The 12,605-nt window shown below is 43.2% G+C and overlaps 1 protein-coding gene across 2 annotated transcripts in view; it reads right to left on the reverse strand.

Annotated features, from left to right (window-relative positions):
- Nucleotides 1–297: 297 nt before the first annotated feature.
- The window catches only part of LOC146003747 (uncharacterized), a 367,150-nt gene continuing 354,842 nt past the window's right edge, over nt 298–12,605 (reverse strand). For both annotated transcript variants that reach the window (XM_083142152.1, XM_083142159.1), the window contains 3 exons: nt 10,654–10,815; nt 8,266–8,472; nt 298–6,069 (listed from right to left, as the gene is read on the reverse strand). In XM_083142152.1, coding sequence (XP_082998278.1) covers nt 3,762–6,069; nt 8,266–8,472; nt 10,654–10,815 — 2,677 coding nt within the window. In that variant the 3' untranslated portion in view covers nt 298–3,761. The remainder of the gene's footprint in view (nt 6,070–8,265; nt 8,473–10,653; nt 10,816–12,605) is intronic.

Consider the following 12,605-nt stretch of genomic DNA (forward strand, 5'->3'; position numbering starts at 1 on the left):
TTAAATATTTCTTATGTTTTTTGAACGTAAAGCAGAAGATTCTAAAGAATGAAAATCTGCGATGCTCCAACGTGATTAGATTTTAGAAGTTACGCAAATTTTCGGGACAGCAACTAAGATATGGTTACCAACTCAGGCGTATCGATGATGGGAGGGTTATGGGAGGTCAGAAGCCCCTCTTTGCTTTTGTTTAAGAAAGTTGTTCAATATGATCAACAGGCATATAGGTTAATAGGTTACATTAAATAACATTTCTACATCAACTTTTACAGACATTTTATTTACATATCTTGGCTCAAAGGTCCTTACTTTGAATTTTGAAGATCATACTCTTACCTCAAACTTAAAACAATCTAACTTTCTTTCTGTTACTTTTTCCGTGACATTTCCTTTAGCTATTGTCAGATACAATTTACCTAAACTCCATTAAGAGTAAACATTCTCCTTCACAATAATATATTTACATATCTTCTTCCCATTAGTAGTTTGTAGTAATTCCAATAGTTTTGCATTTCGAGGAGTCCAATTACTTATATTTTCGAAAAAATCCAATACAAATGCCATTTCTTTTCGTGAACTGGTTACATTTTAAGCCAAGAATTGTCAAGAATTAATGTTTCTGCTAGTACCGACAAATTGTTCTTTAGGATGTATCATATTTCACATATTGAAGTATGTTGTCTTAGAAATATGTATGTTGCACACCAAGTGTCTGGAATAGGATGTGAATGGAAACACAGCAGACATAACATAGAAACGATAATTTTATGAAAACTGTTTTGCTTATTATGTACATATAGGCTATTAGAGGTTGGGCCTACAGTTTAAAGTGGGATCATAACCACTAGAACGTATATGCTTCAACATTGATTATTTCTTGACAAGGAAATTACAATGGCAAGAGATTTTTATCTTGATAGTAATTGCTCAAAATATGAACTGTCGCGGTCTGATTACTTAGTATTATATTCTGCTATTTTTGCTTAATTTACATCTTGGTTTTTGAATATGAAAGGCAATTTGATGCAGGAACAAATACAAACGAACACGTGCCCGTGGTGGGATTCTAACCTAGAACCGTCCGTGGTGAGATAGTGAGTTGCACACTGAACGTGCTCTTCGATTGAAACGGCTGGCCATTCATTCTGTTTCTAAACTTGTTCTAATCCTCCTTTCCTACCCATAACTACAGGCCAGAAGCAATTCACCAAGGGACAACAGGTTAAGAGGACAATTGTCAAAGGATGATGGATAGTCAGGGAAGTCGAAAATGGGGTGTACCTTGTACTGGGACAGGGACCAATTTGAATTTCACGTAGAGGTAAACTTGGGGTGCAACATTTTGGAAAGTTGCATTCTACAGATTTATTTAACACAAAGACTCGGTGATCTCATTGTAGAAACACAATTGAATTGACGACTGGTTTTAAAACATTTAATCCATCGAATACTCTTTACAATGAGCTTAATTTTACTCAATTTATTCAACTTAATGAATGACTCTGAATATGGAGAATTGTTCAAGTCGTCATGTTGTAAATCTTCCGCTGTGTTTGCATTACATACATATCATCTTTATGGTTGCGGCAGACAATAATGAAATGGATTGCAATAAGTACTGAATTTCATTTTCAGTAACTTTATATGGAAATCCAAACGTGACTGTATGTCTGAATCCTATGTAGGAAGTGGTAGAGAACGATTTGGTAGGTTGCTCTCGTAGAAATCGCAAACAAACAAATTATTAGACGCATCCAGAAAGTAAGTTTCCAACTCGACCACAGGTGGCAGGCCATGCGTATTGAAACCGGTTTTGCGCATGCGTGAGAGGCACATGCCCTGGCTAGTGAATGTCCTAGAAGACGCCTCCCGAAAGTCCTCAGTAGCGTCGCGGCAGCGATGAAACATGGCGGCTGTTATTCCATCTCCCGCCGCGTGCGAGATTCGTTCGGTGATCAAGTTCTTGAACGCACAAAACATATAGCTGATCAAAATTCATCGTCAGCTGTGTCAGATGTATGGGTTAGACGTCATGAGCAAGCAGATTGTGCGTCGTTGCTGCAGGACATTTACTGAAGGCCGGCAAAATGTGCATGACGACGAGAGCAGTGGGCGGCCATCGGCCGTTATGGACGAGCTTGTGAGCTTGTGGAGAAGGTGCGGCAGCGCATATTGGAGGATCGTCGCGTCACGATCACTGAACTAAGCAGGCATTTCCCGCAGATTTCTCGGTCGTTGTTGCACGACATTGTTACCAAACGCTTTTTGTTCGGGACATTGTGTGCCCGGTGGGTGCCGAAACAACTGACGCCCGAACACAAAAGAAAACGCATGGGCACGGCGCTGACATTTCTGCAGGACGAAGTTCAAACAGACTGTGGCGGCGCGAAAAGTGATGTGCACGGTGTTCTGGGACAGACAATGCACTCTGCTCATCGTGTTTCTGCCCAGAGGTGAGATTGTGAACGCTAACCGTTACTGTGAAACACTGGGGACATTGCGACGAGCCACGCGGTAAGCTCAGTGCCGGGGTGATCTTGCTGCACGACAATGCGAAGCGCACTGCAGCACTTCTAGATAGGTTCGGTTGGGAGGTGTTCGATCATCCATCGTACAGCCCGGATCTCGCTCCCAGTGATTACCACCTGTTCTTGCACCTGAAAAAGTTCCTGTCCGGTCAACATTTTCACAGCGACGAAGAGGTTCAGACGGCTGTCACACAGTGGTTCGGCGCCCAGTCGGCGGTCTTCTACGACGCAGATATACAGAAGTTGATCCCACGCTATGACAAGTGCCTGAATTCCGACGGGAATTATGTTGAATGAAATAATGTTTCCTTTTTGTGCACGACCCCAGGGAAACGTACTTTCTGGATGTGACTAATACATGAATTAGATAGGGAGTGTTCCGTTCCATCCATACCTTACGGAGAGTTCAACGTACGATTAAGGATATGTCCATAATGACATTTCCGATAAGATAACTCTTGCAAATCTGCACCTTACGTACAGTCACCCATATTCTTACAAGCCATTGATAACAAGTTTCCATGGAAGTCGGTAAAATTCAGACCATTTAGACTCTAAATTTTGTGTTCCCCACAAACTATAACAATATGATTTCTTGGCTAAGTAACCAGTTCGAGAATAAATTTCAGAGGTGTAGTATATTTGATCACTTTTACATTTACCTAGTCCTTTCTACAATTCCTGCAGTAACATTTAAATTTACAATTTCTAAGTGTCGCTTCAAGAAAATAATTTCTGTAAAAGTGTGGAATGATATAACAACATTGCAAAGAGTATCTAGATTGGATCCTCGTCTGGTTCACTGGTATCTGTACATTATTATTTTTTACGAGGAAGAAAAGATGCCTGCAAATGCTATGTTGGAAAAATACTAAGATTGCTAACTTACTTTTAGTGAAGTAACAAAGCTTGGCTGTTCTTTGGATTGTCTGTCTGCATTTATCACTATCTTTTCTTTTGACTTTTTTGTATCATCTGATCGTTCCACTGTCTGATTAGTTTAAGATGGAAGCCATATGATATTATGTAACGACACAGACGTCTTCGAAAACCTTTGCTTGTATTTAAATATTATTTTTTTTGTCAACAACAAGAACATACATCTTTTCCGAAACATGTAAAAACAACCATTTACACTTTAACTTCCACTGGGCACTTTCAAACTCACTGTTTTCTTTACCTGAGACTCTTGGGGGAGGAGACTATTTACAGCAGATATATTCACTGCCACTATCAGACATTCACGGATCGCATAGTCACTACAACGTCCGCCGGACAAAGTTCCTCTTCCGCGGGCGAAGAAGGATCCGACGAAGGGTACGATCTCTTGGAAATGTCCGTTCGGTCCTCGTTCCTAGACTTGCTAGTCCCGGACACAACGTTTCTTCTTTTAATGAGTTCGGTCCCACTGTGGCAGCCCGAGTCGCTGTCCCGTCCCGTCGTCATCCCCTGCTGAGGTTCGGATCCCGACGCGTCCTCTTCCGTGCTCTCCTGGTAGAGCTCTATCACTCGAGAGTTCTTGTTGTTGTTCGGGTTGTTGTTGTTTCCGGGAGACGTCACCACCTGTCGCAGTGGGAGGTTGAAGAGGGGCACTCGTCTCGAGGGTGACGCCGTCGTCGGCGGGATCGAAAAGTTCCCGTCGCTCGGCGTTTCCGCTTGGGGAGTCTTGGTCTGTTCGCCTCTCCCGGACAGGTTCCCGTTGACATCAGAAGGCGACGGTATGAAGTTCTGGAAGGCCGACGGCTGCAGGAGGCGATGGTACGACATGTTGCTGTTTGCCGACTCGTACTGGGCATCGGGAGCGAGGTGGTCGGCACCGTACTGCAGGTATTCCGCAGGCACCATGGTGAAAGGCGCGATCTCGGTTTGTTGGTGCCCGCCTCTGCCGTGGTGATGACTGCGGTGCCTCAAGTTCACGTTCATCGATACGGGGTTCACGAAATCCTGCTCCTCGGGGGAAGCGAGCGGTGGAAACTGTTCGTTCACAGGACTAGAAGACGCCGTGGCTGCACCCTGGCAACTGCTGTTGCCGTAGTAACCGGAGGACGACATCTCGCCGTCCGTCACCATGTAGCTCGGAGACGCGCTGGATATGTCAGTCATCGGGGACGTGAAGCTGTACGTGTTCTCAGTTTCCGTGATGGCCAGAGACTGCTCTGAGGGTCCTTTGCTGATGCAGCACTCTGGACTCTTCTCGTCCTCCAAGTCTCCTTGGTCGGCGCTGGGTTGGGGCGGCGGCGGTGGGGGCGGCTGCGGTCTGGAAGCCTGGCAGTGGCTACCTCTGGGGATCTTCTGGTGGAGACGCTGGTGGTACTCGTGCAGCCTGTTGTGCAGCGGCGACGTGTGGGGAATGAACCCTTCGCGCGCGGGAGACCTCTGAGGCTCCATGGCTTCGTCATACAATGACGAATCCGGACCATCGTTTCTGACGGACACGTTGCACGAGGAAACGTCGGCGAAGTATACTTCTGACTCCGGCTCGTTCTTGCTTGGCGTCTGCCTGTACCCTCTGGCAACTGGACTCTCCAGGTTCTCTCCGTCTTTTGCTGTCTTCATTTCCGATTCGTGGTCTCCCGATTGCTGCTGCTGGTGATGATGGTGCTGTGCAACTTGTGGACCCCTCTGACCGAAGAGCATGTGCAAGTTTGTGAAAGGTCCGCCTGTGAACTTCGAAGCTCTCTTTTGCAACACGCTCTCCTGCTGCTGTTCCTGAGTGAACTCCTGCTGTTGATGCTGCGCTTGGAACTGCTGCATCTGCTGTTCCTCGGAAAGAGACGGAATGTTGCTGAGAGATTTCACCGAAGAAATGTCCAACCTCTTCTTGGTTTTCCTCACGGGTAAAGTGTTCGACACACACTTGTCTGGCATATCGGGATTCATGTACTGAATGTTCTTATAGTCCTCCACGTCTTCTGACTTGATGTCGTCGCTGTTGATGACGTCAGAACTGAAATACCTCCTGGCATCCACGCCGATGACCTCGTGGGAGTCTGAATGAACACCAACGATCTGCTTTGCTGATCTTCCCACGGGATTATCTGGACTCATCGACGTTCCCTGACTCCTGGAATCAGCAGCGACATTCCCGACGGAGCCCCTGGAAGCCTGCCCCATCTCGCAATGATGATGATGCAGATGGTGATGGTGGTGGTGGTGGTGATGACGCGACGGGGACGTTGGAATGTTGAGGATGGGTTCCCTGGCTGGACTCCCGCTCTGGGAATTCGTGGTGCTGTCGGACGAGGGAGGTTGCGAGTACGGGGGCGGTGGACCCCACAGGTACCTCGGCACGCCACCGTATGGTATCTGAGGGGGTAGGAAACTGGCATCCGTCACGAAGGGTGGTTGATGATGCCTCCCAGGCTGAGGGACTCCCCGGCGGCAGTGGTGGTCCAGCACGAAGGGGGCTCGGACTGCCGGAAGAGCTGCGAAGCCTCTCCCGACTCCGAAACCATATTGGCTGTCAGGACTGTGGCCCGGGCTGAGTGCCTGGTTGCTTCTGTACGTTGGAAGTGCTGTTTCTTCCGTAGTTGTCGTTTCCCTGAAATAAGATATATTTTAAGTAAACAAAATAGAAGCTGCTGTTTAAGATGAAGTTATATCATAAATGACCGTCTACAATTATAAATATTCGCACTTTACCATTGTATAAATATAACTAATTCAAGACAACATTCGTTTCTTAGAAAACTATGTTCGGATCAGTGGCACGGTCAGGTTAACCATAAACGATTGAAACACTTTTAATAGATTCTAGCTACAGAGTTGTAACTAGTTTTCCAGACCAATTACAAGGTCAGGTGTCCATAAATAGTTGAAACACTTTTAATTTGAACAAGGTTACCAGACAGGTTAAAACGGCGTTAGTGTCCAACGTTCTCATTCCCTGTATGAGTTCGAAACGTTGGACGTTAACGCCGATTTAACTTGGCTGGTAACCCGAGATCACTTGTTCGAATCACATCGCCAGGAAAACTAAAATTCCTACTTTTAATTTATTCTAGATACACAGTTGTAACTAGTTTTACAGACCAGTGGCAAAGTAACGGTGTCCATAAATGACTAAAGTGCTTATAATTTATTCTAATAAGACAGAGTTTGAAAGACAACGATGTCATGACCTGCAAATGTCCAACCTGAAATTCATTTAATCCCATACTCTTTAAATCACGTTTACTCAATTGTATCGAACGTCTCGATAACTGCTGTAATACTGAACTGCAATTCATCAATATCTGATGAAACTATGTTCTAAACGCCTGATGAATAGTGCAAATGAATTTATTTTAATCTGTTCAATAGCACAAAAGTTCTTTGCCATGTTAGATACCAATTCTGAAAGTAGTGAATCCTGGTGGTAATTTATATGTACTAATGTGAAGATGTACCGCATCTTTTGACATCTCTGAGTGTTTGATTTTTCCGCTGATATAGCGTTACACATACGTTATGCAACTGCCAACCGCAAGCTTCCACTGGTTGATAATGATTAGAAATTTGATAAAAATTTTGTTCTTACATCGAAATTTGATTCATGCCCGTTTCGCCCATTCCCATTTCGCCCAGTACCGAAGAACTTGTTTTATTGGCCCAATCGATAAATACGCGCCAGAACAGAAGTACCGTTTTGCCCGTTACCGTTTCGCCCAGAGGAAAATGTGATAGTAAAAATTCCCAATCCTGTAGAGCCACGTGTCCTTTCTCTTTACACCCCACCTTTATAAACGTGGGTTTGAAATAGATCACCATGAAATGCAACATGTCTGTGTCATTCATTTTAACGAAACGTGGTGGCAAGTTCTTTTTTCTGGCAAGAACCTAACCTAACCTAACCTAACATACAATAAATATATAAAATATATGTATTCTTATATATATGTATCTGTATTTCTGTTATTACTGCATTAAACAATGCGACAAGGCTCCCCTTTGGAAGCCACACCTGATTATTTGGCTTTTTACTTTCACATTTCCCTTCACATTCAAACCATCCTTTAAAAATTCCCTCTGCACGAAACGGTACTTCAGTTCTGGGGCGTGTTATCACTTGGGTCAATGAAACAAGTTGTTCGGTAATGGGCGAAAAGGGAAGACACGTCTAAATTTAGTTATTTAGTTATGTTCTACAATGATTTTGCTGCTTGTAAATTGTGATTTTTTTTTTAATGAATTTGAACTGGAAACCCCAAAAAATGAAGTTAGTTTTGCTGTATGACGTACAATCTCCTCTAAAAGGGGGAGGGAGCAACACGCCATTCTATATTTCAGAAAAAGTGCTGACTCTAAAAGGAGAAACACGTATATAGATCCAATTGTATTTATCCGCCAATAATAGAGCCTCCGCGATGGCGCAGTGGTAGCGTCGTCGCCTTGTAATCAAGGGGTCCCGGGTTCGATACCCAGTGGAGGCAAACAGTGGTTCGGATCCCACTTTAAACTGTAGGTCCAGTCCCGATTAGCCTTACTGTGCATAAAGTGGACTTAAAACAACAAATCAACATTATCCGCCAATAGTGTAGTCCTTTACCAACACGCTGTCTATGCACAATAGTTGCATCACATAGTTTTGCTCACTTCAAAGTGACTTTCAAATTTAATATGGTAGTCGTAGCACCGAATAAACAATTCCGTTTGCACTCCTACTGTCGGGGGAATCATAGCTCCACGATGTTTCACCCCTGGGAAAACTTTCATCATGTCTACCTGCGAGATTTACCGTTACGAGATTAACCCCTACCTCTGGCCGTTGTCTCCCGTTGCTTCCTGTCCCGTAGGAGACCTGGGGGTTTCCCCTCTCCCTCTGCTTCCGTCGCTGTTCCTGTTCCAGGGAAGCCAATTCCACCCGGGAAGCCTGTGGCCTCGCTGACTCGTCTGCGGCTGGTTGGAAGCTGTGGTCTCCTCTGGGTTCGGCGTGTACAGGTTTCCTGTCCGCTGAGCCCAATACCTGCAAGAGGAAGTCGTGAAATGGTGTTACGTCATCCGGAAGTTCTGTTGTCGGAGTATCCCCAACTTACATTAAATTTTGTGCGCACAGGAGACGCTGTTCCATTGTTGAAACTGTGGAGAGAAATTAATGTGGTTGTGTCCATGACTTCGGCATGTCGTGCCATTCCCGAACCACATAGGAAACAACTAAGAATAAATACTGCTTGGGACGCTGTTGTGTTTGAGAAACCTGGTGGAAGCGCAGAATTGAAAATGTGACTTTCTTTTTCTCCTGTGGGTCATTTTCAAATACGTTTCCAATTTTTTACAAGATATTCCAGACAATTTTCTGTCAAATAATTTGAAATGCGCTACAAAACCAGTGACCCAAATTTTGAACCGTGGATTAAGGATGGCTATACATGGCTTCCATCGTGTTTGTCCGAATCATCTATTTCATCAGTTCACCATTCATCCGCATTAACCCAAAAGCCGAAAAGCGACGTAAAACAACTTAAATTTAAATTAAGAAAGCTTTATACGGAAAGCAAGACAAGGTATTTAAAGGCTCGGTCACTATTACTTAGCAGGTGTTTGTTTTTAAGAATCAACGCTTGCCAAGTATGAAGCCCGCCTCAGACAAGATTGAGGTTTCACAAGTATATTGATTGATAGAATGACATAAAAATATCGAATGACTCAGTACTAACAAGGGAGGTTATCTAAGTGTCCCCCTCCGATTTCCATGAAACTTGGCAGGTGTATAGAGGGGCCCAAAGGAAGAAATACATGCTTTTTTTTGTTTCCGCTAAAAAGCTGTTTTAGGGGCAAACTCCCCCACCTCAAATGTCAAGATGAGGACAAATTGAAGTGGCGGTCTGACCCCTGTGTCCCCCTTCGATTTCCATGAAACTTGACAGGTGTATAGAGGGGCCCAAAGGAAGAAATACGTGTTTTGTGTTTCAGCTAAGAAAACTGTTTTAGAGGGCAAACCCCCCTCAAATGTCAAGATGAGGAGAAATTGAAGTGGGGATCTGACCGCGAAACCACGTAAATATGGTATAGGAAGAAACAGGGGGCATAGGGCTCCTCTATACACCTGCCAAATGTAATGTAAATCGTAGGGGGACACAGGGGTCAGATCCTCACTTCAATTTGTCCTCATCTTGACATTTGAGGGGGGTTTTGTCCCCTAAAACAGTTTTTTAGCGGAAACAAAAAAACACGTATTTCTTCCTTTGGACCTCTCTATACACCTGCCAAGTTTCATGGTAATCGGAGGGGACACTTAGATAACCACCCTTGTAAGACCATTTTGGCCTGTAGTATTATTCAGTCCTTAAATAAAGCAAACCTTTTTAATAAAAACACATTGTTTGGAGACCAACTCCTTACCACGATTAAACACACTACATGATGACTAAAATACCCATACGTATACTAAAAGCTTTGGCTGTGAAGGGACACTCGGTACATTTAAGTACGATACACAGGACAACACACATTTCCATAGTGGACTACACTGACTGTAATGGGAGATTCCAAAGTCTCGTTCGCCTCCCAAGAATGTAGGTTCCAGGATAAGAGGTTGACGTTTCGGCGCCTTTCCAGAAGCTCATAACTTGCATCCCTTCATAAGAATATGGGAACGTCTTCTGATGTTGCGTACTGTGCGGTATATGCACCTTCGTAATGTCTCACAGCAATAATTCAGTGACAGCATTTGTGCGTGGTATACGAGGGTCTCAAAGAATCATAGGCGACCACAATGGGGCCTCGGTGTGTGCGATACCACACACCTCGCATGCATCTGTTCCTAAAAGTATATCCAATCAATAGGGCCTCCGGGATGTCGTATTGGTAACGTCGTCTCCTTGTAATCAAGGGGTTCCGGGTTACATAGCTACTGTAGGTTTGGATCCTATCTTAAACTGTAGATCTAGTCCCGATTAGCCTTTCCGTACACCCAAAGTGAACTTAAAAACAAACAAACATCCAATCAATATACTCATGAAAGTCTACATATAATGGTCGTCCAACACAAGGAAGTATATTTCACCCTGAGATTTTTCTGACGTGTGTTTTGATCCGTAGGAAATTTCTCCCAGTAAAAATCTACAGGTTCTGCTGCAGGTTATTGAATGGTAGGGTGAGAAAGAAAGAAAACATAATTTCATTTTTTTGTTAACGTCATTCTCACCTGTCGTCCAGGACTTCCCACGGCTGCCACGGGGAGAGTTCAGGAGGGGCAGGATACCGGCACTCGTCGCAGCAGCTGCAGTAGGCGTAGTGAGGGTTCCTCCTGTTGAGATACCGGCATCGCATCTCCAGCTGTTCCCAGTACATCTTCTTCTTCTCGTGGCTGCAAGGCGAGAGAAATTGCGTGATATACAACAAGTTTCCAAGTTAGACAACAAAACATTAAAAAATGTATTTAGTTTAACTATCACAGTAGGTGGACCCCTCTCTTAACGGGGTGAGCAATGTTGACTAGATAATGAATGCTTATCGTTATCAATTATCATCATCCATATTATTTATAGCCGCTTCAGCTTGCGAGGGCGTTCAGTGATCGACTCAGAATACAGCTTCCGAACGATCTGGGTTCGAATCCCGGAAAAGGCATCTCTGCTTCTTAACCTATTGAATTTAATTATTATCGATCATCCTCATCGTCGCATTTGACCTAGAGAGGTAGAAAAACGATGCTAAGCAACTGAAACTAAAAATAGTTCTTTTTGAAACAGCATTGTCACCGTCTTTAGAACCCTACTTGCAAAAATCCTTTATAAAAAAGAATAATGAGTATTTGAAAAGAAAATGAAAGAAAAATCATTCATATGCAAAATAATTATATTATTTAATACGAAAGAACACGTGATATGATTATACAAGTTTTAAAAGTAAAATTCGCAACTTTCTGTATGTGTATGTACGTGTGTATAGAATAGTTCAAAAGCCATTAAGTAGGTGTTCTTGAGTTGATTTTGAAGGATGGATTGGAGGTTGGCAGTGAGCGCTGACAGTCTGGTCGCCATTACTATATAGGATTTATTTTATATTATCATTCCATATCGTGGCACGGAGAGAACTTTACCACTAGAACGTGGATAGAAATAAACCAATATACATGTGTGGTTTAGTAGACTAAAGAAACAAGATGTGTCTGGAAAATGCATAAAAACAATACCATATATATGACAGGGTGTCTACCAGTCAATAATGTCAAGGAAGTCACGAAAAAGTCGAGAAATCAACCGGTAGGTCAAGAAAGTCAAGAAATTATGCTTGTTGTCAAGGATGTTTGCTAGTGAATTTACATTGTTATATACCTGTTCTGGGTTTTGATAAAATTGAATATTTGGAAATCTAAAATTCTATAGAGTTGTGGTTAAGATTGTTTACTTTCTTTCTTAAGAATTACATTCTTGTATGTGTGAAGTTTTGTGAAAATATGAAATAAAGCAAAGTGGCTACTCCCCATGCAGGATGAATTCCATAATTCTTACATGAATTAATAATTAAGGGAAGTCTAAATCTCTTGTTAAAGTTTTTATCTTGGCCAGCCTTGTTGTAGGGGTTTCTCATTGGATAAAAGTATCTAGTTTCATAATCTCCAACTATACCTAAGTAGGGGACGATTAAATGAATGTTAAGAAAAAAGGGGGGAAGGTCAAGAAAAAGTCACGAAAAAGTCAACAATTTAGGATTTGTTACTTTGGTAGAGAAACGATATCCAAGTTCACTTCGTTGAAAAGCTAAAGAACCTAGTATACTTTATAGCTGCTTAAATCCTAATTTTTAGACAACCCTTGTGGCGCAAAAAGAACGCACGTTTTTGGAATAAGTGTAACGTCGTTGATTTTCAAGATACAAGCATTTTCTTAACACCAAAACCATCGTTATGAAATGCATTTTGGATTGGTATACAGTGATGATTTAAGTATGGAAAGATGACGTCAATGTTGCTGCGCCCATCCGGGGCCTCTCCTCATAGTTCCGCATTGCCCTTGCCAACATTTCGTCTGGCACAGCTGTAATTCCTTCACGAATGACATATTTTAGCTCGTCGAAATTTTCGACTTGCGGTAACCCCACCGAAAGAAGTCGCAGACAGACAGCGTGGGAGCCAAGATACATCGCCTAAACGTG

Source organism: Lepisma saccharinum, chromosome 1 (assembly GCF_977018435.1).
Source record: "Lepisma saccharinum chromosome 1, izLepSacc3.1, whole genome shotgun sequence".
Classification (NCBI taxonomy): Eukaryota; Metazoa; Arthropoda; class Insecta; order Zygentoma; family Lepismatidae; genus Lepisma; species Lepisma saccharinum.